The sequence below is a fragment of the Salmo salar genome, chromosome 14 (assembly GCF_965601325.2).
Source record: "Salmo salar chromosome 14, fSalSal1, whole genome shotgun sequence".
NCBI classification, from domain to species: Eukaryota; Metazoa; Chordata; class Actinopteri; order Salmoniformes; family Salmonidae; genus Salmo; species Salmo salar.
In genome coordinates this window covers 34,062,648-34,089,158 of record NC_138304.1, presented here as the reverse complement: position 1 = coordinate 34,089,158, position 26,511 = coordinate 34,062,648, and the positions used below count along the sequence as shown (strand labels likewise).

Genomic DNA, 26,511 nt, shown 5'->3' with positions numbered 1-26,511 from the left:
CTGTTTGGGGTTTTAGGCTGGGTTTCTGTACAGCACTTTGTGACATCAGCTGATGTAAGAAGGGCTTTATAAATACATTTGATTGATTGCTAGAAATAGCAGATCAACTTACCTTAACCTCAAATAACAAACACATCTCCACCAAGCTTCCAGTTTGGCTTGAGGAGAATGGCTTACAAGAGTTTCATAATAAATTAATGTGGGCGAATGGAAAAGCAAAATTAAACTTACATGGTATAATATTCTGGTTTGTTTGGGCATGTGTACCTTTTGGTAGGTTGAGATTAAGGGAGCTTTCTGCCTCGTCTGAGGCCACACAGGTGTACACACCCTGGTCAGCAGACTCAAAGTCTTTGATCAGCAGCACTTGTGTCTTGCCCTCTGTGGTGACCTGGTACTTGACCCCATACTCCAGCTCCTTGTTGTCTTTGAGCCAGGTGACCGAGCTTCCCTCAGCAGAGAGTTCACACTCCACACGGGCCATCTTACCCTCCTGCAGGTCTGGACAGGCCAACTGTTGTGTTACTGTCACTGGAGCCTCTATGGACCAAAACGATTCATTGACTGTTCGTTGATTGATTGGTTGTTGATTGATTTATATTTTTTCCAATAGATGGGACACTACAGATACAATTCATGCCAATGGGAAATGCATTAGACTCTCCTATGTTTTAAATGGTATAACTAACACATACATGATCTAGGACGAGGTTATAATTAGGGTGTTCAACATGCTGGGCTTGAGACAGAGCCATATAGAGATATCTATGTTTGTCTCAGGTGTGAGCTCATCATATAGGCAACTCACCCAGCTGAACGCTCTGAGGCAACTGGACAGGTTCTCCTGTCCCAGCTCTGTTGATGGCTGCCACCCTGAACCTGTAGCCGCTCCCTGGGATGAGGTTATCCACAGAGAACTCTGTGTTACACACAGGCTCTGCATGGCACGGCAGCCAGAGGACACTGTCCGCCAGCCTCATCTCCACCCTGTAGCCCAAAATAGGGCTGCCTCCGTCGCTGAGGGGTGTGAACCAAGACAGGGTCACCGCCTGCTTACTCTTACTGACCAGCTCTGGGTCCTCCGGGGGGTCAGGAACAGCTATAAAAGGAGAGCGGGTCAGTGGTGGGTTTGAAGAGAGAGGAATTTGTATTTGTAATTATTAGGATCCCCATTAGCTGCTGCCAAGGCACTTATATTATACAAACAAAAGATCATATAGCATTAGCACACCGCTACATATCTACGATACAAAATGTATAATAACACCATACAACGTTATTTCAATGTACGTGTGTAGAGTGCTATTGTTTGTGTGTGTATGTGTGTCTCTGTACCTGTGTGTCTCTTCACAGTCCCCGCTGTTCCATAGGTTGTATTTGTATCTTAAAAAAGAAAAATCTGATTCTACAGCTTGCATCAGTTACCTGATGTGGAATAGAGTTCCATGTAGTCACTGTCCGCCTCCCATAGTCTGTTCTGGACTTGGGGATTGTGAAGAGACCTCTGGTGACATGTCTTGTGGGGTACGCATGTCTCACGTGTGCCGTCTTTGAATTCCCTGTCATAAATCAGCCAAGGCGCAGCATGCCGGTAGTTCCACATGTTTTATTAGTGAACTCGAACAAAACAAGAAACAGGTGAAACTGAAACAAACGTGACGTTCTGGGGCTGCTCAAACACAGCTGCACAAAAACAAGATCCCACGAAAACACAGGGAAAGAGTGGGCATCTATAATTGGCGGCAGCTCTGGTTCCGGGCGTAGCACCCCCCCCCCGCCCATTGATCCCCCCGCTTCTGTGTGTCCGGAGGAACCAGACCATGGATCATCTCCGGAGGCTCTGGAACGCCAACCGCCGCTGAAGACTCTGGGCTGAAGGCCGCCGCTGAAGACTCTGGGCTGCAGGCCGCCGCTGAAGACTCTGGGCTGCAGGCCGCCACTGAAGATTCTGGGCTGCAGGCTGCCACTGAAGACTCTGGGCTGCGGGAGCGTCGCTGAAGACTCTGGGCTGGGGAGCGTCGCTGAAGACTCTGGGCTGGGGAGCGTCGCTGAAGACTCTGGGCTGGGGAGCGTCGCTGGAGGCTCCGGACTGGGGAGCGTCGCTGGAGGCTCCGGACTGGGGAGCGTCGCTGGAGGCTCCGGACTGGGGAGCGTCGCTGGAGGCTCCGGACTGGGAAGCGTCGCTGGAGGCTCCGGACTGGGAAGCGTCGCTGGAGGCTCCGGACTGGGAAGCGTCGCTGGAGGCTCCGGACTGAGGAGCGTCGCTGGAGGCTCCGGACTGAGGAGCGTCGCTGGAGGCTCCGGACTGAGGAGCATCACTGGAGGCTCCGGACTGAGGAGCATTGTTGCAGGCTCCATGCCTTGGATCATCAATACAGGTTCCGTGTCCTGGATCATCACTGGAGGCTTCGTGCCATGGATCATCTCTACAGGTGCCGGGCCATGGATTATCCCTACAGGCTTCGTGCCATGGATTATCCCTACAGGCTCCGGACCATGGATAATCCCTACACGCTTCTTGCCATGGATTATCTCTACAGGCTCCGGGCCATGGATCATCACTAGAGGCTTCGTGCCATGGATCATCTCTACAGGCTTCGGACCCTCAATTATCACTGGAGGCTTTATTCGTGGAGCTGGAACAGGTCTCACCGGACTGGGGAGACGTACTGAGGACCGAGTGCTCAAAGTAGGCACCGGCCGTACTGGGCTATGGAGGCGTACTGGAGGAAGAGTGCGAGGAGCAGGCACAGGACGTACTGGGCTAGGGAGGCGCACTGGAGGGAGAGTGCACGGAGCAGGCACAGGACACACTGGGCTATGGAGGCACACTGGAGGGCAGGAATGCTGAGCGGGCATACTCCAAGCTGGCTGAGTGCCAACCTTAGCACGACAACGGTGAGGAGCTTGCACCGAGCGCACCAGGCTGTGGTGCTCATGGGTGACGCCGTGCGCACCACCGCATAACACGGTGCTTGTACAGTCACTCACTCCCCACGGTAAGCACGGGGAGTTGGCTCAGGTCTTAAACCCGCCTTAGCCAATCTACCCGTGTGCCCACCCCCCCCCCAAACATTTTTGGGGGCGCTGCCTCTCGGGCTCCTGTAGCTCTCTTAGCCGTTCTTCCCAGTATCGCCATTCTGCCTTTGCTGCCTCTTTCTCCTCCGGCGGGCGGCGATACTCTCCCGGACTTGTCCAAGGTCCTGCCCCATCCAGGATCTCTTCCCAGGTCCAGTCCTCTGATCCACACTGCTTGGTCCCGCTCGTCTTCCTGGTGAGTGCACGCTGCTTGGCTTTCTTTTGGTGGGATCTTCTGTCACGTGTGCTGTCTTCGAATTCCCTGTCATAAATCAGCCAAGGCGCAGCGTGCCGGTAGTTCCACATGTTTTATTAGTGAACCCGAACAAAACAATAAACAGGTGAAACTGAAACAAACGTGATGTTCTGGGGCTGCTCAAACACAGCTGCACAAAAACAAGATCCCATGAAAACACAGGGAAAAACAGGCTGCCTAAGTATGGCTTCCAATCAGAGACAACGAATGACAGCTGCATCTGATTGGAAACCATACCCGGCCAAAACATAGAACACAAAACATAGAATGCCCACCCACCTATCACACCCTGACCTAACTAAACAGAGAAAACACAGCTCTCCTAGGTCAGAGCGTGACAGCATGGGTGTCTCAGCTGTGTGCTAGTAGCTTAAATTGACAGCTTTCAGAATGTCAACACTTCTTACCAAAACCAGTAGTGCTGAAGTCAATCTCTCCTCCACTATGAGCCACGAGAGATGACATGCATATCATTAATGTTAGCACTTCTGTGCACTTTTAAGGGCTAGCCGTGCTGCCGTGTTCAAACCAATTGTAATTTTCCTAAGTCCCTTTTTTGTGGTACCTGACAACCCAACTGAACAGTGGTCAGAGTTTGAAGGTTGGCCTTGAAATACATCCACAGTGTCACGTCCTGACCAGCAGAGGGAGCAATTGTATTAGTTTTGGTCAGGACGTGGCAGGGTTTTTGTGTGTGTTAAGTGTTGTGTTGGTGATTGGACTCCCAATTGAAGGCAGGTGTGTTGAATTGCCTTTGATTGGGAGTCCTATATAGTAGTGTGTGTTTTTCTTTGGGGTTGTGGGTAGTTGTTTTTGCACTGCGTTTGTATAGCCTGCAAAACTGTTGCTGTCGCGTTTATTGTTTTTTTCCTGTGGATGCCTTACTTGAGTTTATTAAAAGTATGAGTATTCACATTCCCACTGCGCCTTGGTCTTCTCTCCACTACGACACATGTGACAGAACTACCCACCACAAAAAGACCAAACAGCGGAGAAGAGGACAGAGGGAAGTCAAGGAGGACTATTGGAAGCAGCGCGCTCGGGAGGAGATGGCATCCTGGTCGCTGGAAGTATTGGAGGAAAATGATTGACTGGACATGGGATCAGTTGCGGGTCCACTGTGACAACCTGCCTGGGAGGCAGGTAGAACCCGAGAGGCAGCCCCAATAATTTTTTTGGGGGGGGCACAAGGGCTATTTGGCAGGGCGAGATTGGAGCCCAGAGCTGCCAGAATGGCCCGACTGCCCGGAGCTGCCCGAGTGGCCCGACTGCCCGGAGCTGCCCGAGTGGCCCGACTGTCCTTCTCCGGCCCAGCCCGAGTGGCCCGACTGTCCTCCTCCGGCCCAGCCCGAGTGGCCCGACTGTCCTCCTCCGGCCCAGCCCGAGTGGCCCGCCTGACCTCCGGCCCAGCCCGAGTGGCCCGCCTGTCCTCCGGCCCAGCCCGAGTGGCCCGCCTGTCCTCCGGCCCAGCCCGAGTGGCCCGCCTGTCCTCCGGCCCAGCCCAAGTGGCCTGCCTGTCCTCCGGCCCAGCCAGAGTGGTCCGTCTGCCAGGGTCAGCCCGAGTGGCCTGTCTGCCCGGCGCAGCTATCGGCGCCACCGAAGTGGGCGACGCCGAAGGTGGAGCGAGGTCCACATCCTGCAACTGAGCCACCTCCAGGATAGGTGAGTTGGGGAGGGAGGGTGTAGCACAGTGCCGTCGTTGACGGCAGCCACCCTCCCTTCCCTCCCTTATTGTTTAGGGGTTATTGTTTATTGGTTTTGTTGGGGTATTGTGGATTTTTTTGTGTTTTCTTTTTTAAGGTGCATTCCGGGGTCTGCACCTTGAGGGGGGGGGGGGGGGTTCTGTCACGTCCTGACCAGCAGAGGGAGCAATTGTATTAGTTTTGGTCAGGATGTGGCAGAGTTTTTGTGTGTGTTAAGTGTTGTGTTGGTGATTGGACTCCCAATTGAAGGCAGGTGTGTTGAGTTGCCTTTGATTGGGAGTCCTATATACACTGCTCAAAAAAATAAAGGGAACACTAAAATAACACATCCTAGATCTGAATGAATCAAATAATGTTATTAAATACTTTTTTCTTTACATAGTTGATTGTGCTGACAACAAAATCACACAAAAATAATCAATGGAAATCCAATTTATCAACCCATGGAGGTCTGGATTTGGAGTCACACTCAAAATTAAAGTGGAAAACCACACTACAGGCTGCTCCAACTTTGATGTAATGTCCTTACAACAAGTCAAAATGAGGCTCAGTAGTGTGTGTGGCCTCCATGTGCCTGTATGACCTCCCTACAACGCCTGGGCATGCTCCTGATGAGGTGGCGGATGGTCTCCTGAGGGATCTCCTCCCAGACCTGGACTAAAGCATCCACCAACTCCTGAACAGTCTGTGGTGCAACGTGGCGTTGGTGGATGGAGCGAGACATGATGTCCCAGATGTGCTCAATTGGATTCAGGTCTGGGGAACGGGCGGGCCAGTCCATAGCATCAATGCCTTCCTCTTGCAGGAACTGCTGACACACTCCAGCCACATGAGGTCTAGCATTATCTTGCATTAGGAGGAACCCAGGGCCAACCGCACCAGCATATGGTCTCACAAGGGGTCTGAGGATCTCATCTCGGTACCTAATGGCAGTCAGGCTACCTCTGGCGAGCACATGGAGGGCTGTGCAGCCCCCCAAAGAAATGCCACCCCACACCATGACTGACCCACCGCCAAACCGGTCATGCTGGAGGATGTTGCAGGCAGCAGAACGTTCTCCACGGCGTCTCCAGACTGTCACGTCTGTCACATGTGCTCAGTGTGAACCTGCTTTCATCTGTGAAGAGCACAGGGCGCCAGTGGCGAATTTGCCAATCTTGGTGTTCTCTGGCAAATGCCAAACGTCCTGCACGGTGTTGGGCTGTAAGCACAACCCCCAACTGTGGACGTCGGGCCCTCATACCACCCTCATGGAGTCTGTTTCTGACCGTTTGAGCAGACACATGAACATTTGTGGCCTGCTGGAGGTAATTTTGCAGGGCTCTGGCAGTGCTCCTCCTGCTCCTCCTTGCACAAAGGCGGAGGTAGCGGTCCTGCTGCTGGGTTGTTGCACTCCTACAGCCTCCTCCACGTCTTCTAGTGTACTGGCCTGTCTCCTGGTAGCGCCTCCATGCTCTGGACACTACGCTGACAGACACAGCAAACCTTCTTGCCACAGCTCGCATTGATGTGCCATCCTGGATGAGCTGCACTACCTGAGCCACTTGTGTGGGTTGTAGACTCCGTCTCATGCTACCACTAGAGTGAAAGCACCGCCAGCATTCAAAAGTGACCAAAACATCAGCCAGGAAGCATAGGAACTGAGAAGTGGTCTGTGGTTACCACCTGCAGAACCACTCCTTTATTGGGGGTGTCTTGCTAATTGCCTATAATTTCCACCTGTTGTCTATTCCATTTGCACAACAGCATGTGAAATTTATTGTCAATCAGTGTTGCTTCCTAAGTGGACAGTTTGATTTCACAGAAGTGTGATTGACTTGGAGTTACATTGTGTTGTTTAAGTGTTCCCTTTATTTTTTTGAGCAGTATAGTAGTGTGTGTTTTTCTTTGGGGTTGTGGGTAGTTGTTTTTGCACTGCGTTTGTATAGCCTGCAAAACTATTGCTGTCGCGTTTATTGTTTTTTTCCTGTGGATGCCTTACTTGAGTTTATTAAAAGTATGAGTATTCACATTCCCGCTGCGCCTTGGTCTTCTCTCCACTACGACACATGTGACACACAGGTACACTCAAATGATGTCAATTAGCCTATCAGAAGCTTCTAAAGCCATGACATAATTTTCTGGAATTTTCCAAGCTGTTTAAAGGCACAGTCAACTTAGTGTATGTAATCTTCTGACCCACTGGAATTGTGATACAGTGAATTATAAGTGAAATAATCTGTCTGTAAACAGTTGTTGGAAAAATGACTTGTGTCATGCACAAAGTAGGTGTCCTAACCGACTTGCTAAAACTATTGAAAAACGAGTTAATGACTCCAACTTAAGTATATGTAAACTTCCGACTTCAAATGTACATAGACACACTGGCTTGTCGTTCATCAAGATTGAAGAAAGTAAGGGGCCTAGACAGTTGCCCCGAGGAATTCCTGATTTGACCTGGATTATGTTAAAGAACACCCTCTGTTCTCTGTTAGACAGGTAACTCTTGATCCACAATATAACAGGGGATGTAAAGCCATAACACATATGTTTTTCCAGCAGCAGACTATCAATAATTCCAAAAAACGCACTGAAATCTAACAAAACAGACCCCACAATTTTTTTATCATCAATTTCTCTCAGCCAATCAGTAATTTGTGTAAGTGCTGTGCTTGTTGACTGTCCTTCCCTATAAGTGTGCTTAAAGTCTGTTGTAAATTTGTTTACCGTAAAACAGCATTGTATCTGGTCAAATATCATTTTTTCCATAAGTTTACTAAGGGTTGATAACAGGCTGATTGGTCAGCTATTTGAGCCAGTAATGAGGGCGTTACTATTCTTAGGTAGCAGAATGACTTTTGTGCCCACCAGACCTGAGGGCACATACTTTCTAGTAGGCTTGAATTGAAGATATGGCAAATAGGAGTGGTAATATTCATCCGCTATTTTCCATCCAGACCCCGGTAGCATGTCATTGTCAATAATTTTTTCACCTCTTCCACACTCACTTTACGGAATTCTAAATTACAACGCTTGTCTTTCGTAATTTGGACAGATATACACGGATGTGTAGTGTCAGTGTTTATTGCTGGCATGTCATGCCTTAGTTTGCTAATCTTGCCAATGAAAAAAATCATTCAAGTAGTCGGCAATATCAGTGGGTTTTGTGATGAATGATCCATCTGATTCGATGAATGATGGAGCTGAGTTTGCCTTTTTGCCTAAAATATCATTTACGGTGCTCCAAAGCTTTTTACTATCATTCATCTTTGTTTCATAGTATAGTTTATTCTTCTTTTTATTCAGTTTGTCACATGATTTCTTAATTTGCAGTACGTTTGCCATTCGGTTCTGCTGACTTATTTGCCATAACTTTTGTCTTATCACTCTACCATACAATTCTTAAATTCCTCATCAATCCACAGGGATTTAACAGTTTTTACAGTCATGTTCTTAATGGGTGCTTATTAGTAACTGGAATAAGAAATGTCATAAATGTTTCAAGTGCAGCGTCTGGTTGCTCTTTATTACAAACCACAGACCAGCAAATATTCTTTACATAATCAACATAAGAATCACTACAAAACGTATTGTATGAGCTCTTATACACTATACTAGGCCCAGCCTTTGGAACTTTGGTTTTCCTAGATATGGCTACTAGATTGTGATCACTACATCTGATGGATTTGGATACTGCCTTCAAGCTAATTTCTGCAGCATTAGTAAAGATGTGAACAATACATGTTGATGATTTCAACCCTGTGCTGTTTGTAACTACCCTGGTAGGTTGTCTGATAACCTGAACCAGGTTGCAGGCACTGGTTACAGTTTGAAACTTTTTCTTAAAGTGGGTAGCTTGATGAAAGCCAGTCAATATTTAAATGACCCAGAAAATGTACCTCTTTTGATATCACATACATTATCAAGCATTTCACACATATTATCCAGATACTGTGCCCTTGGTGGTCTATAGCAGCTTCCCACCAGAATGGGCTTTTGGTGAGGCAGATTAACCTGTAGCCATATAACTTCAACAGTACTTAACATGAACAGGAATGTGGTTCTGAATGTAGACCGCAACACCGGAGAATAGGAGAAAGAGAGACGAATGGATCTAACAGAATTGAGAATCACTTCCCTGGAGAACGCTTCTATTATTGATTCCAAAATGGCTGTTCAGACACTTACTGATGATGGTGAGCTTGGCCATGGAGATGGCGTCCCTGGCAGCGAAGGTGATCTCCTGTGGTGGCATGGCTGGGGCCTGTCTAAGCACCAGGTGGTAGGAGCAGCCGTCAGCCCTCATGCCCCAGGTGTCATCAGCCTTTAGCTCGGCTCCATTAGAGTACCAGGCTACCTCCGCCTCAGGCACAGGCTCAGTCAGCATGCAGCTGAACTCTAGAGTCTCTCCCACCACAGCTACCTTATCCTCCAGACCACTCACCACATCCAGCTGCCAGCCTACTCACACAAAATCCATGTCATATAATGCCTAACATAAACTCAAGACTCACAATACTGTTACATATACAGAAACTAATGCTAGTCTTAGTTCCTATAGCAATTGCAGGCAGATTTTCCTTATTTTCATCTGTAGTATGTAATTTCCACCAGTAGACCAGGCCTAAGACTTATGTTTCCAGAAAAAACAGGAACTAACAAACATAAGGAAACATTAAATGGAGTGACTAATTGACAAACAAACATACTGTAAGTTGGACATTAATTGGGGTGACACACCTTTGACGTTGAGCATGGCGGAGGTTGTTGCGGTGCCGGCTTGGAAAGTAACTTTGCAGCTGTCTCCAACGTGCAGATCCTTGAGCAGCAAGAGGTGGCGGCGTCCACTTTCGAAGGACACGATCTCCGTGGTGGGCGACTCCTTCACCGGCTTGCCCCCGATCAGCCAGCGGCAGTCTTTGATCTCGCAACGAGAGATGGAGCACTCGAATAGGGCCTCCCCGCCGTCAATGGTGTCCATGTTCTCCAAGCCTTGTAGGATTTCAATGGGTTTGGCTGTAAGGGAGGAGAGGGAAGCAGGGAGAGGGCAGTTTACTGTAAAAGAATAGCTTTGACTGAGAGGGGAGAATGTGTCATAAGACAAGCTGTTGTGGGGTTTTCAGGTTTACGGTGCCCTGTAGGTCAAGTGGATTTTTTATGCTTGACACTTGCTTCTATTCAAGCGGAACCTCACAATGAAAACCTGCCAAAACTGCTGGACACACACATAATGCATGAAATGACCTGCCAGGGATGTCAATGCAGTCTTTGGTGAATCTTACAATGCTTTGTTTTCTGATACCCATTTTCACACTAGGGCCATGAGTTTTTCCTGTGCATGTGACCTGACCATGAGAAACAAGTGCCCTATTTGATCAGAGTTTTTCCTGATCAGGTCTCATGGTTTAGAAGTCATGTCTCATGGTTTAGAAGTCATGTACATTTATCATTTTGCCTTGCCTGCTAAAGAGGGGTGTGGGGAAAGATGGCATAAATTAAAGGATAAAAAAAAGACCCACTTGAAATCGCTATCTGCTGATCATAATTGAAAACAACAACGAACATTTTTACAAGTTCAGGGGAAGGGTAGAATAGCAAGGTGCTCTTTCCAAACGGAGAGAAGCTCACCTTCCACCTCCAGTAAGGCAACCACACAGGTCCCCTCTGCCTCACAGGAGTATCTCCCCCTGTCCTCAGTGGACACGTGGCTAATGTACAAGCGAGCCACGGTCCAGTCCTGCTCCACTACCACCCTCTGGCCGTCAGGCTGCAATGGCCGACCGTCTCTCTTCCACTGGGCCTGGACCGGCCGGGAGTACTGGCAGATGAACTCAGCCGGCTTGTCCTCAGCCACCCGCAGGTCCTGCATCTCGCTCACCACCTCTACTGTGGGGTCTGAGAGTGGGGGCAGGGGTCATATGACAAGGTCATCATGACTGACATGCACTCTCTCGACATGCCAAGGAACAATACCTGGGCTTTATAAACACCCCAGTACACCTTGGAGTATTTTGATGTATATTACTTTGAATTGAGTTAACTTTATTGATCCCCAAGGGGGAAATTTGATAAATGGTTTGAGTTGTTGGTGGTATCAGAGGTGGCTTAGAATGTGTTGTGTGCTGCTGTGGCAAGCCCTTAGAGGTGCCTTGATTAACAGTACATCTTATGGATGCAGCACTCTGTGGCCAAATATGCACTTAGATACAGTATGTGAATGTCTACTTATCTGTGACAGAGGTTTTTGTTACTCCAAACTGAAGGGGGAGTGAAAAGCCCAATCATCTCAAGAGGCAGGGGGAGTTGGACACAACTACTGCCCACTAACCAACCAATGAGAAAGGGGAGATATGCCAGCGGGTGGATAGAGATGCCAGACTGACAGGGCACAGGTAGGAAGGATTAGAGAGTTTTAGTGCTTGCAGGCTAGGGGCGGTGCAGTGCAGGGTGGAGGTGAAGCGAAGAGTGAGAGTGAGAGTAAGTAAGGGAAAGTGGCCGGCCAGGGTGGATGGGTGGAGCAGCACTGCCCTACACTGTAATTTCCAGCTACTGCTGATTCTATAGGTTGACATATCTGTAAACAAACTTTGCTGTTGTAAAATCTGTCCCACTGTACCCATAGAACTGCATCAAAACTAAGTTAATAAAATACACAATGCACACTTTATTTCTTAATTACTAACTGTGTGCACACATCACTTATTATCAGCAATCATACATCCCACATACTGCCACAAAATAGATGACATAATATGTCATCTATTTCAATGTGAATACACTACAGTAGGCAGATATGATTTCTATAATTGTTGGATAAGATTAGAGTGGATGATTCCTAGAACTATATTTAAAGCTGCAACATGTACATTTTTGGGTGACCCGAGCAAATTCACATATAAATGTGAGTTATAGATCTGTTATTTTCATTGAAAGCAAATCTAAGAAGTGGTAGATATGTTCTATGTGCGCTATTTCTACGCTCACCGTTCTTAAGTTTCGTTTTTGCATCTTTTACTTTCGGTTTTGTAAACCAGCTTCAAACACATTATTTTTGGTTATTGAAAATGTATTTGAAAGCGCTTTAGATGGTACAATGATTCTCTACACACAAACTGAAGTTAGGAGAACTATTCACATTTTTGCAACCAGGAATGACGGTGCGATTTCTGCATATTCCACCTTTAATTATCAAAATATGTCCACCAGTCCTACTCTATTACAACTAGATATTCTGTAAACCACAACTGTTAGGTACCATTTGCCATTATTAGCTAAAAGTATAGATACACAATGGAACTATGGGTGTGAATCCTCATTGGATAACATTGCTCTTGCTCCATCTTACTAAGAAACTGGTGGAAACATCCTCTACTGCTGCACCATCTTGTATGTTTTGGTCTTATCAAAAGCATGCAGCATGAAAACTCTCATTCTAACTCTATTAGTGAAATGACTCAAATGTATGCTCATGCATGGAAGCATGCATGGATGAGGCACAAAAAGACCTTAGCTACTGAACTAGTCATTCCCACTACTGAATCAGGGAGCTTTGAACTCTTGAGGACACTGGCATAATACTGTCAAGATTAACATTAGCCTTAGACAGAAAGTGTGCAAATAGTAGTCTACTCTCAATGTGGTGAAAATGCTCTGGTGGTCACTTACAGATAAATACCATAATTGAATATTATATCTAATCACACATATGTATGTTGAGTATTATGAGCATTGATGCTGCAAGGTCTGGAGAACACAGCTGGATCTTTAGAAGTCACTCTCCTCCTCCTCTCAATCCCTCTAGTTCCTCCTCCCTGATACCTTTAACTAAGAGCTTGGCGTAGGACACCAGGCTGCAGGCTTTGAACGTGACGGTGCCAGAGGCGTCTGGGGCCAGGTCCTTTAGGGTGAGGGTGTGGACGTGGCCCTGGCTCAGCCCTATCTCGCTGGAGGGGCTATCCTGGAGAAGGGTCCCGTCCAGCCACCACTGCACCTCCCCGGGCCTCACACCGCGGGACAGCTGGCAGGAGAAGGTGGCCCACTCGCCCAAAAAGACATCGGTGCTCTTTAGACCACACACTATGAGGACTTCTGCCTCTGCAGAGTAGTGGAGATACAGTCAGACACTCAGCTACTGCCACTCACACAACTCACCTCAAACTCACAATGCCAGCCTATGGGATAATAAAGATTACTTCGACCTGTCTCATTCCTCATTTAAACTTTGACTTTAAGAGGGCAAGCCTCCTTGCTCACTTCACTGGGTTATTTATTCCCTACACATTCCATGATACAATATACATTTTGTTCAACTAAATGTCAACTATCTGTTTTCAATCAAGACTGGAAACTGTCTGTCTATGTAAACAAATAAATCTTACATCTTTTTAATTTACAATTACATCCTACAACTGATCATCTTTAACTTGCTGAAAAACATACAATAGCCTTTGTGGTTTCAACAAGTGTATCATAAACTATTCGAAATGCATTCCTTGATCCTAGAGAAATGAAAAAACGATACAGAAATGAACCCTTTCATGGACAGATGGTGTAGTTGTGACATGATACCTTGCACTGCCACCGACGCCGTGGTGAGCTGGTCTCCAGCGTCGCAGGTGTAGTATCCATTGTCGTCTGGCTCCAGGTTACGAATGCGGAGCTCCTGAACGCAGCCCTCCTGCCTCATCTCATACTTCTTACCAGCCTGGAGGACCATGCCTCCCTTCCTCCACTCCACTTGAGTGCACGCCTTGGAGAGCTCACAACGCAGAGTGATATCGTCGCCTTCCTGGGCTTCCTTGTTCTTCAGCTCCTTCAGGAAGAATGCCGGGGCACCTGGTGGAAGTAGGAGACATGACATCAGTGTCAGACAACAGAAGATGTGTAGACAATGGTGGCATGGTGGACAGGGGCGTAAGATGGCTCTGTTGTATGTTGACGGAAGACTGGGTGCCTGATAGTTTGTAGAGGGCAAGCAAGTTAAGAACAGTATTGTGGGGGAACTCGTCCTGAGTTATTCTTGATCCTGAGCCTTCAATTTTAGAAGACTATTTTCTAGTACCCATTAGATGCAGTGTAGAGGGTCCAAACTTTTCAAGTGGCAGCATCATTCTTTACCTTCCACAGTCAATGTGACGGTGCACTGTGCATCCCCGGTATCACAGCAGTAAGTTCCAGAGTCCTCCATCTCCAGGTTGTGGATACGGAGCTGCATGAGAGCTCCATTCTTCCGCAGATCGTACTTGAGGCCTGCTTTGATGGCAACATCATTCCTGCTCCAGGTGATAGTGGCCGTGGGGTCGGAGACGGTGCAGGACAGGGTGACTGTCTCACCCTCCAGGGCCACTGTGTCATGAGGCTTCTCTAGGATTAACACTGTAGATATGGGAAATCCCAAGCTAAGTACATACAGTGTAATGCACTTTGAGTGTCAGATGTCATGCATGTCAAACTTGTATGGTATTTCTATGGGCAGTGTTTAAAGTGGCTCTTTTTCCACAGGTCTACAATGCCGCCAATGCTAACCATAAAGACTATGTCTATTAGGCGTGCATCACTCAATTGATATTCAAATTGATACTGAAGTTAGCAAAGTGATATGTTTATGTAAGTGACAACCATCTTGTTGTCAACTTCAATTTATAGTATCTTTAAAGACAAAGATGCTACAAAAAGAAAAGCCAGGAGGATGGCCAACACACGTCTAAAGAAAGGTTAGAATGGAATGGATGATGGTGCACAGCAGATGAACAGAGGTTGTTCCAATGCTGTTTGATGGAAGATAGAGATGAAGAAGGGTGAGGACTAGATGGCCATCTTTAACGTCTCCGTTAACATCTCCATTACCTTTGGGCTTCTCTTCCACCAGTAGGCAGGCGACGGTCTTCTCTTCGCCCACCACAAACGCCACGTCCCCTGACTCATCAGTGGTGACCATCTGCAGTGTCAGCCGGTGCACCCGGCCCTGGAAGGTAATCTGGTTCAGGTCGTTGTTCTGGAGGAGGTTATCCCCTAGCCACCACTCTCCGTTGGTCACGCCCTCCTGGGACAACTCACACGCAAAGACAGCATCCTGCCCGGTGGTCACTGTGATGTCGTGCAGCTCCCGAGTGATGCGTACAGACTCTGGAGGCGAATGAATTTGACGATGGGGGAGTGAGAGATTTAAAGGTTCCCAGGGTCAAGGTTTCCCAGGAGATTCATTAAGGTGAAACACTCAACATTAGAGCACCAACATTGGTATCCCGATTTAAAAGTGAGTTCTAAAGAGGATGGACACTTGCACTCCAGGAGACACCATGGATATTAGTGAAACTATTTCTGCCAACTCAATGTTTAGGACTTCTCATTGAAAGAGTACAATATTACACAAAACACACTTTCACTTCCTACGTAATGGCTAACGTGTAGGAAGGTACTGTAGACATATGTATATGCAAAAAGTGATCTCTGACACAATAGCTTAGTATAGGTCTGAATATGAAAACAAAACCAACATGCAGTAGTCCCCAACACAGCAAATAGACTGTGGTTCAAACATAAAAACACATATTGATTATGAAACCTACATTTCATGATCAACAAACATTTTATTGTTACCTCGACAACTATGCTTACTCACAGATTATACTTCTAAAACTGGTTGCTATAGAGCCACGACTACATAGAGCCATGACTACATGGAACTCTATTCCACATCAAGTAACTGATGCAAGCAGTAGAATCAGATAAAAAAAGATACAAATACACCTTATGGAACAGCGGGGACTGTGAAGAGACACACAGGAACAGACACATGCATACACACACACGGTAACATACGCACTATACAGTGCAGTCGGAAAGTATTCAGACCTCTTGACTTTTTCCACATTTTGTTATGTTACAGCCTTGTTCTAAATTGGATAATTATTATATTTGTTTTATATAAATCTGCACACAATACCCCATAATGACAAAGTGAAAACAGTTTTTTATACATTTTTGCAAATGTATTAAAAATAGAAACATAAATACCATATTTACATAAGTATTCAGACCTTTTGCTATGAGACTAGAAATTGAACTCAGGTGCATCCTGTTTCCATTGATCATCCTTGAGATGCTTGTATGCTACAACTTGATCGTTCATCTGTGATAAATTCAATTGATTGGACATGATTTGGAAAGGCACACACCTGTCTATATAAGGTCCCACAGTTGACAGTGTATGTCAGAGCAAAAACCAAGAGCCTTGGTCAGGGAGGTGACCAAGAATCCGATGGTCACTCTGACAGAGCTCCAGAATTCTTCTGTGGAGATGGGAGAACCTTCCAGAAGGACAACCATCTCTGCAGCACTCCACCTATCAGCCCTTTATGGTAGAGTGGCCAGACGGAAGCCACTGCTCAGTAAAAGACACATGACAGCCCACTCAGAGTTTGCCAAAAGGCACCTAAAGCGTCTCAGACCATGAGAAACAAGATTCTCTTGTCTGATGAAACCAAGATTGAACTCTTTGGCCTGAATGCCAAGCATCACGTCTGGAGGAAACCTGGCACCATCCTTACGGTCAAGCATGGTGGTGGCAGCATCATGATGTGGAGATGTTTTTCAGCGGTAGGGATTGGGAGACTAGTCTGGATCGAGGGAAAGATGAATTTAGCAAAGTACACAGAGATCCTTGATGAAAACCTGCTCCAGAGCACTCAGGACCTTAGACTGGGGTGAAAGTTCACCTTCCAACAAGACAACACAGAAGTGGCTTCAGAACAAGTCTCTGAATGTCCTTGAGTGGCCCATTCAGAACCCGGACAACTCTGGAAAGACCTGAAAATAGCTGTGCAGTGACGAGCTTGAGAGGATATGCAGAGAAGAATGGAAGAAACTCCCCAAATACAGGTGTGCAAAGCTTGTAGCGTCACACCCAAGAAGTCTCAAGGCTGTAATCGCTGCCAAAGGTGCTTCAACAAAGTACTAAGTAAAAGGACTGAATACTTATGTACATGTGATATTTATTGTTATAAATTTGAACATTTTCTAAAAATCTGTTTTTGATTTGTCATTCTGTGTTATTGTGTGTAGATTGATGTGGAAAAATGTAATGTAACCATTTTTTAAATAAGGCTGTAACATAACAAAATGTGGAAAAGGCAAGGGGTCTGAAAACTTTCCCGGATGCACTGTACACACACATACACATGGATTTTGTGTTGTAGATATATGGTAGTAGAGTGGTGGCCTGAGGGTACACACTTCATGTGTTGTGAAATCTTTTGTGAATGTATTGTAATGTTTTTAAAATTGTATAACTGCCTTAATTTTCTTGGACCCCAGGAAGAGTCGATGCTGCCTTGGCATTAAGATGGAAGTTCTTAGTCCGTTGGCACACTGAATGAAAGCAGACGATAATGTAGAGTCACAGCAAACGAGAGACCGATGTGAATACAGAGGCTCCATTACCTTTGACTGTCAGGGTGGCCGTGCTCTGCTTATCCCCGGTATCGCAGGTGTACTCTCCAGCATCCTCGACCTTCAGCTTGTGAACCATCAGGATGTAGGTAGAACCTGTGTGCTCCATGGAATACTTCTCCCCCTGGGTGAGGAGCACGGAGCCCCTTCTCCATGTCACCTTGCCCTCAGCACTGATCTCACAGGTCAGGGAGACACTGCCCCCCTCAACTGCTTCCTGGCTCTCTAGCTCCTTCTTGAACACCACAGGAGCCCCTGGGGGGACACAGCAAGATAGATACAGACCAGGTTAAGATTGATGGAGACGTTACCAGGTTTAGGGAGTGGACACGGACGGGACGGACATCTAATCACATCCAATATCTTGAAAGGAAACATTCAACACAACATTTAAAAGCATTTGCTAAACAGACATTAACCACTGCAGGTTTCAAATAGCAAATGACAAAAACGGGGAGGTTTCTTGTTATGTTGTAATGTGAGAGAAATTAACAAGTGGCCTACCAATGGCATGCACTGCTATAATAATCGATCTCCACAACAAGATGAACATGAATTGAGAGATCCATTATTGATAAGAGAAGATAAAAGACATGAAGAATCTATGAAAGAATGGACAGAATGGCTCCAAGTATTGCGGTACAATGGAAAAGGGTTAGGTCTAGTAAAAGTCAGTGATTAGCGTCATACATATATTATATAACCCCTTACCTCAGACTATACAGTATATGTACCCTTTACCTTGGACGTTCAGGGTATAAAACGGATTTGGAATGGACAGAATGGATCCTGGTATTGGGGTACAATGGGAGAAGGTTGGGGCTGATCGCCAGCAGTTGTATCTCTTACCTCAGACTATGTACAGCATATGACTATATACTGTATACTCCTAACCTTGGACTATGTATATGCACCCCTTACCTCGGACGGTCAGGCTGGCGGTGGAGGTATGGTGGCCCACGGTGAAAGCGACTGTGGCCGAGTCGGCCTGGGTGACCCCCCTGAGGGTGAGGCTGTGCACCTTGCCTTGGCTGCGGATCAGATTCATTTCATTGTTCTGCAGAGGGACGTCCGCAAGCTTCCACTGGACCCCCTTGGCATCCTCGTGGGACAGATGGCACTCAAAGTGAACGTCCTCCCCCTCGCGCACCGAGCAGCTGTTCAAGACCTTCACTATGGTCACCTCCAGCTCTGTTTTAAAAAGCCAGTTATGTGTTACTGCTTAGATGCGAATCTCACTCTAAGGGAGCACTAGTGTCTATATGGGTGTACATGGTGAGATTACAACAGAAATAAGGCACCTAACCATACACACTCAATACAGTTACAATACAGAGACAACTGTCAAGACATAAGGTTGCTCCTGTCAAGACAGAAGAAGTGGAAGTGTGAGACAGATCATTGTCCTTAACAGCAGAGCACTCGGGTGGAATGGTTATGAAGGTAGAAGTGCAGAAGAAGGTATGTGAAGGATATGAAAGACATAGGAAGCAGTAGGTGAATCAGGAAATGTATGAAGATCCCAACAAGCTTTACTTCTGTGCTCTTTAGATCTTTGGTCCTCTAAAGCCTTGCGTGATATTAGTCTTGTGGGAATCACTCAGGATGGAAAGCGGTGGTAGGGATAGAGTGAATTAAAAGAGGTGCCATGATTCAAGAGGTGTGTAGAGAGAGAGAATGATTGAAAATAATGTCAGAAGACAGTAGCAGACATTTCATCTTGTCCCCTACCCTGTACAGTGAGCATGGATGAGGTCTTCTGGTAACCCGTGTCACAGATATACTCCCCAGAGTCAGCCCCTTGTAGGTTATAGATGATAAGCTTCACTATGGCACCTTCCTGTTTCAGCTGATACTTGTTGTTAGACTCCAAGACCCTGTCGCCCCGGCTCCAGACAACGCTGGCCCCAGGATTTGTGATCTCACAGCGGAGGATGGCGATCTCACCTGCGTCCCACTCTAGATTCTGTAGTCGGGTTTTGAAGTAAACAGGCAGGGCTGTGGAAAGCAAGAGGGGGGTAGGAATGATGTAGGTTGGGAGAGGTGAGATAGAGAAACTTTTAGAGGGCAGAATTGTGCCTCCAAACCACAAAATATGTATAATACATGTGGGAAAGTTTGATTTTCTTTCCCGACAGCATACACAGCTAAAACCAGAAGAGTTTTCTCTCAGCCTACCCTTCACAGAAAGTTTTGCTGTGGTTTTCCGGTCGCCACTGTCACAAGTATAGCTGCCTGAGTCTTCAGAGTCTAAGCTGTGGATGACTAGTCTGGCGCTGTGCCCTTCCTGGACGATTTCATACTTGGCACAGGGGCAGAGACCCACCTCCCCCTTCGTCCATTCTACAGGGACTCCAGGTTTAGATACCTCACAGTGCAGGGTAACACTGCCCCCTTCCTCAGCCTCCTGGCTCTGCAGATCTTTGGTGAATATGACTGGGAGAGCTGACAAATCAAAATCGCAAAAGATTAATTATAAGCCTACACTTACATAATAAATGGTAGGTATTATTCCAACTGTTTTGTTGCATCACTTATTTTTACTAACTATTTATTGCATTTCAGTTAATACATGTGGTGCTTCAGATCAATTTATCATAAATCAAGGTGATATTTTCTGTGCTAGGGAAGAATTGGGCTGCAGTGAAAAGGTCTTCATCATCCTACCATTGACTTTCAGGTATGCTGAGCTCTCTAGGTCTCCAGTGCTGCAGTGGTAGTTTCCTGTGTCTTCAGGTTTCAAATCACAGATTTGTAGTTTCACACTGCAATCTTTCTGCTTCATCTGGTACTTGTCTCCAGACTTTAGAACCTGTGTTCCCTTCTTCCATTCTACAGGGAGCCCAGGTTTAGAGAGCTCACAGTGCAGGGTAACACTGCCCCCCTCCTCAACCTCCTGGCTCTCAAGATCGTGTTTGAATGTGGCTGGAAGAGCTGAGAAATAAAGGGTTAAAAAATATCTTCATCCACTGTCACAATGCCTCAAAAAGAGACATCGCAAACCCGTATGGTGTTAGCGTCTAGAAGACGATCCCACTGGGATGGTGTCTCTATGTATGGTAAACACTTTCAATGACCGTTAATGTATGCACTCTTCTCTGCTTGGTGTCCATCCGTCCAGGCCAGCAGTTCAAAAAAAGATTTGTGTGTGTGACCCACCACCACATTGAAAGTGAGATTTTAACTACTCTGGGTTTACACATAACCAAGGTTATGTACAGGACTGCATGAACAATCCTGGTCTCTGCCTAAATTCAATATTTTGTACGCAGAATACACCTGGAATATCATAATCAAACTACAACAAGGAATCTACAACAAGGAGACTCCAGCAAGGTCAACAAAAGACAACCAAGTGAAGACCTAATACATTACAACTGCAAGCTCCATGGCAGCATTATACAGGAATAGACTGCAAAAGAAAGCTCCTCTTTTCCCACCATGGGCTTCTACCACTGTCTTCTCCTCCTTTTCAGTCTCTGGTTTTGACTGGACAGGAGCAACTGGTGTCTCCACAACTACAGTACAAACATGAACAATCTGTTGAATATATCTTCATTATAACATCAACTTTAAAATTGTGCACCTAAGCGAACCAGACGGAAGCGAACAAAGCCCAATGTCCACGGAGCTTCAAGTCTTACCCATTCAAATGGCAACCATCATTGTAGCCTACTTTCTTTCCACCACCATTTAGAAGCATGGCAAAGTATGCAGACAAAACAATACTTGTAGCAAAATCTACTGAATATATTGTCAATAAAGAATGTACTTCGTCGAGTTAAGGATGAAAAGAACAGGAACTATATCAGATAGCCTAAAGTACGAGTTGAATAACTTTTGCATTTTAAAAAAATGCACGTGCAAACCTGATGGAAGCAAACAACGTCCAAAGTCAAACATTTTTATCCATTCATACGAACAATGGACCGATGTACTGAACTTAAGAATGACAAACTAATCTCCTCTCTCTTTGGTCTCCTGCTTCTGAGGCTCTGGTTTAAGGGTGACTGCAGGAACTGGAGGTTTCTCTACTGTGGCACAGTAATACACTTGATAAGATCCTCAACACCTCTTAAGAGAACAGCCTGACAAACCAGCTGAAGCCACAAGATAAGGGAAGCTAACTGAAGGGCTACAGAAAGACTATGTGACACAACTTGCCTTCAGAAAGAATCTAGCCACACTGTTCACCACATACAACTCGAATCAAGAGCAAAGAGTCTACATTCTGAGTCTACATTGAGAAACACAGTATGATGGGACAGACAATGCACAGGTAGGAGCTCAACAGACAACAGCAAGCTCATATTTTCCTACCAGCGGCTCCTACTACTGTCTTCGTCTCTACTGTCTCCTTCCTGGGTTCCAATTTGGGGGCGGCAGGAGGCTTCACGGCTATGACAAAACAGCAAAGCCAGTATATGATTTAACTTCCCAATGTCATACAACAAAAAGTATTTAAACAGACAAACTGCCATTACATCCCTTTGAGTGAAGGGCAACCGTCATACATGACACAGACTAATAGGACCACACAAGATAAAGCAGAGACCCAAAAATGTGCCACACAATGTGAAATCACAAATGATGTCCAATTGAACGGATAAAGAGCAGTAGAATTTGAATTGATATGACAGACTTTGCACAGGTATGAGCTTAACAGGCAAAAGATAGCTGATCTTCTCTACTGCTGACTTATTTTCTACTGTCTCCTCCTGTGGCTCCAGTTTGAGGGCAGCAGGAGCAGCAGGCTTCTTGGCTATAGCAAAACACCGAAATAACTACCAGTATATAATTTTACTTCATCATCTGTCTAGTAAGCAGAAAGCTCAACCAAAAGCATGAACTCATGAACATGAATTCCCAACGTCATACAACAGTCTTCAAAGAGAGAAACAGACAGTGACACAGACTGCCAATACATAGCCTACACTGCAAGTAAAGGACAAAGACTAAACAGAAGAAGCTTACAGGACACACTAACAGGACCACAAGGTGAAGCAGAAACCACAAAATTAGCCATACAATGCTAAAGCCACAAATGACGTTCGCTTGAACAGACTGACCAAAGAGCAGCAGTCCCTATACGAAAGTACCCACCCTGAGCATCTGCAACAGTCTTATTTTCTACGGTCTCCTCCTTCTGGAGCTCCGGTTTGGGGGTGGCAGGAGCAGCAGGCTTAAAGGCTATAAGAAAACACCAAAATGACTATATACACCCCCAAAATGTGCCACACAATACTAAAGCCATGAATGATGTTTGCTTGAAGTTGAACAGATAGGCCAAAGAGCAGCCATATTTGAATTGATGTGACAGACTACCCACAGGTATTAGTTGAAAAGACAACAGATAGGTCATCTTTCCTACCAGGGGCTTCTACGGTCTTCTTTTCTACAACAGGCTTAGAGACTATGACAAAATATCAAGATGACTACCAGAAAACACTGAGTAGACAAAACATTAGGAGCACCTTCCTAATATTGAGTTGGACCCCCTTTTGCCCTCAGAACAGGCTCAATTCGTCGGGGCGTGGACTCTACAAGGTATCGAAAGCGCTCCACAGGGATGCTGGCCCATGTTGACTCCAATGCTTCCCACAGTTGTGTCAAGTTGACTGGATGTCCTTTAGGGGTGGACCATTCTTGATACACAAGAGAAACTGTTGAGAGTAAAAAACCCAACAGCGTTGTAGTTCTTGAAACACTCAAACCGGTGCGCCTGGTACCTACAACCACAACCCGTTCAAAGGCATTTAAATATTTTGTCTTGCCCATTCACCCTCTGAATGGCACACATACACAAAACATGCTCAGTTGTCGCAAGGCTTAAAAATCCTTATTTAACCTGCCTCCTCCCCTTCATCTACACTGATTGAAGTGGATTTAACAGGTGACATAAATAAGGGATCATAGCTTTCACCTGGATTCACCTGGTCAGTCTATGTCATGGAAAGAGCAGGTGTCCTTAATGTTTTGGACACTCAGTGTATAACTGAACTTCATCAGTTGTCTAGAAAGCAGAAAACTCAATAACACACGCATGAACATGAATTCATATTACGTCATATAACAAAACATCTTTAAAACAGACACACACTGCCATTAAAGCTGAGGGAAAACCAAGTAAAAACATATTATTATTACATTACTACATTATTACATATTTGTGTCAAGTAAGAAAATACTAAGAGGATCACAAGTTGAAACACAGACCCAAAAAATGAGTCACACAGTGCTAAAGCCACAAAGGAACAGATATGAACTGCTGCTTGTTGGCCTATCTGACTGCAATTATCGACCAGATAAAACAACACAATTACATACAGCAACACCAGAATACAATTTATTTTTTAATTGCTGTGACAGACAACAGATAGTTCACCTTTCCTACCAGAGGCTTCTACTACGGTCTTCTTCTCTAATGTCTCCTTCTGGGGCTCCGTTTTGGGGGTGGCAGGAGCAATAGGGGTCGCGGGCTCCAAGACTATGACAAAACACCATAATAACTAAACATTTTTTAACTTTACTTCAACAAGTAACCAGAAATGTTAACTACTGTATTCTTTTCTACGGTCTCCTTCTGGGGCTCTGGTTTAGGGCCGGCAGGAACAGCAGGCTTCACAGATATAGCAGAAATCAGAATACCTCAATATTCTATAACTTCCAGAATGAGCTCAACAGAGAACATATCTTATCTTTTCCTACCATGGGCTTCTACTACTGTCTTCCTTTCTACTGTCTCTTTCTGGGCCTCTTTGGTCTCCTGCTGCTTCTGGGTCTCCTGTTGTTTGTGAGTGACTGGAGGAGCTGGGGGTTTAAACATTTCACTTTAGATCCTGAGCTGAGTATGCTCACAAAAGCATGCCCTCAAAGGGAAGCAGAGAATCCAAAACAATGTCAGGCCGCTCAAAGCTAAGGTGACAATTGTGCACAGACAAGGTTTGCATACACATACAAAACATAGTTGCAACCTGGTTAAGGGTTAATTCTTGACAGATAAACAACAAACTAAATCTGGCTAATAAGAATGGTCAGTGCTAACCGGAATCCTCGGGACGTCCCTACCCTAAACCTTAACCCTAACCTTAACCCCTAGCCTTAACCATAACCCTTACCTAACCCTAACCGTAACCCCTAGCCTTAACCATAACCCTTACCTAACCCTAACCTTAAACCTTACCTTAACCATTTTCAATTTCAACTTCAATGGTGTAGGAATGTTCCAAGGATCCCGGAGAGCACTGACATAATAATAAGAAAGCTACTATATTAGTCCCGCCCTGCACCCTTGATTGACAGAGGAGAAGTTGCACATTCTGTAGAGATGAGGTATCAGATAGAAACTTTGAATGTTCTCCAGTCACTATAAACAAAGTTACACCTGTAAATTAGGTAAATTTGTCATTGAAAATAGCACTAGGAAAAATGTATTTGGTGATATGCATATTGCATAGCCTAGGCAGCCAACAGTGGGCACTAAATTTGCACTATCATTTAAGTTTGATGTGCATTCCAGGTAATACACTTATGTTCCCCGTGGACCGGCTAGTACATAAAGCATCCCCCATTCAGGCTGCAAAGGCATCATTTTCCTCCTTAACAAGCTTTAATGGTGAGCCGCCATTTGTATATTTGTACTGTCCTAATTTAAACACAAATTTACACCAACATGTTCAGATTTCCCGACAATTCAGGATGTTGCACACCGCATTCAGCCAAGACATAGGCACTATAGACATACCATAAAGACAGAGAATCAAGCAGTAAACCAAACTGTTACTCTCCTTGTCCTTCCCTACCTTCTTCCTTTTTGGCCTTCTCCTTCTGGGGCTCCTCCTGTTTGGGAGTTACTGGAGGAGCTGAATACTTCAGAGCTGCCATAAAACATGCAACTTAGAATACAAAACCTCATAAACAAACCTTTTATGACAAGACTGACCATAACAGAAAAACAGCCAACAGAGGGATGTATCATACAAACTGCCAACAAAGGATGTACCACACAAGTCTCAAATAAATACATGATAACTGTGAACACCAGAAGCAATGAGACAAAACCTTCAGAACACGTGGACTGACTGCAAACAGAATACAGAGACAAAGATGCCTACTCAATTTCCTTTCTAAACACAACAAACAGTGGCACAAACAAACCACAAGAAACTTCAAGTACAGTGACATATGCACTGACTGTAAAAGGACAACGAATACTATCAGCATCATCACCGACATTGTCAACAGGACCAAGAAGCAGGACAAACTGCACAGATGACAAGTTAAAGCAGACAGACAAACTGTTCTCCATGTACGCTCCCCTTCCTACCTTGATCCAGTTTGGTCTCCTGCATCAGAGGCTCTTGTTAACCCTAACCCTAACCGTAACCTTAGAAAGCAGTTTCTTATCAACATATAGTTTGTTGATAGAATGACCATCTGTAGCGCATCCAAATATAGTTTTACCAAACATATTTAGTGACAAAGGCACATCTAAATGTATTAACTCTCTCCTACCCTTAATCTTGAGACTGGCTGTAGTCTTCTGGTCTCCACACACACAGCTGTAGTCTCCACTGTCCTCAGGTACTACTTTGCTGATCAGGAGTTCACTCACAGATTCTTTCTGCTTCATCTGGTACTTTTCTCCAGACTTCAGCACCTGTGTTCCCTTCCTCCATTCTACAGGGACTCCAGGTTTAGAGAGCTCACAGTGCAGGGTAACACTGCCCCCTTCCTCAGCCTCCTGCCTCTGCAGTTTATATTTGAAGGTCACAGGTTGGGCTGAAAGTCATTCATGGTTTAGTTACGAATGATGACAGTTAACAACCAAAAACTAAAGTCATCCTCACATAGTCAATGAAACACACTTAAAGCAATAAATGGAAGTAAACCGTACTAAAACAATACGTAAACAACAATATAACTCCTTGAATCAAAGCGATATAAACAACGATACTCTGACGTAACACTAAAGCAAAGAATCCATAGACAGACACAAAGACAAAACACAGAGAGACAGACATAACATGGCATTTCACAAAACAT

General features: G+C 45.5%; 1 protein-coding gene across 14 annotated transcripts in view; it reads right to left on the bottom strand.

The window, feature by feature from the left end:
* The window catches only part of LOC106569344 (obscurin), an 86,950-nt gene that overhangs the window by 22,807 nt on the left and 37,632 nt on the right, over nt 1-26,511 (bottom strand). For 3 of the 14 annotated variants that reach the window (XM_014140620.3, XM_082960921.1, XM_082960924.1), the window contains 17 exons: nt 25,981-26,247; nt 25,269-25,343; nt 24,175-24,276; nt 23,852-23,953; nt 22,570-22,656; nt 21,787-21,864; nt 18,388-18,657; nt 17,458-17,721; nt 14,863-15,141; nt 14,134-14,391; nt 13,585-13,851; nt 12,835-13,110; nt 10,645-10,911; nt 9,757-10,032; nt 9,205-9,477; nt 809-1,099; nt 268-540 (listed from right to left, as the gene is read on the bottom strand). In XM_014140620.3, the coding sequence (XP_013996095.3) occupies nt 268-540; nt 809-1,099; nt 9,205-9,477; nt 9,757-10,032; nt 10,645-10,911; nt 12,835-13,110; nt 13,585-13,851; nt 14,134-14,391; nt 14,863-15,141; nt 17,458-17,721; nt 18,388-18,657; nt 21,787-21,864; nt 22,570-22,656; nt 23,852-23,953; nt 24,175-24,276; nt 25,269-25,343; nt 25,981-26,247 (3,705 nt within the window). The remainder of the gene's footprint in view (nt 1-267; nt 541-808; nt 1,100-9,204; nt 9,478-9,756; nt 10,033-10,644; nt 10,912-12,834; nt 13,111-13,584; nt 13,852-14,133; nt 14,392-14,862; nt 15,142-17,457; nt 17,722-18,387; nt 18,658-21,786; nt 21,865-22,569; nt 22,657-23,851; nt 23,954-24,174; nt 24,277-25,268; nt 25,344-25,980; nt 26,248-26,511) is intronic. The other 11 variants (XM_082960918.1, XM_045694212.2, XM_082960919.1 and 8 more) reach the window with 11 other exon arrangements.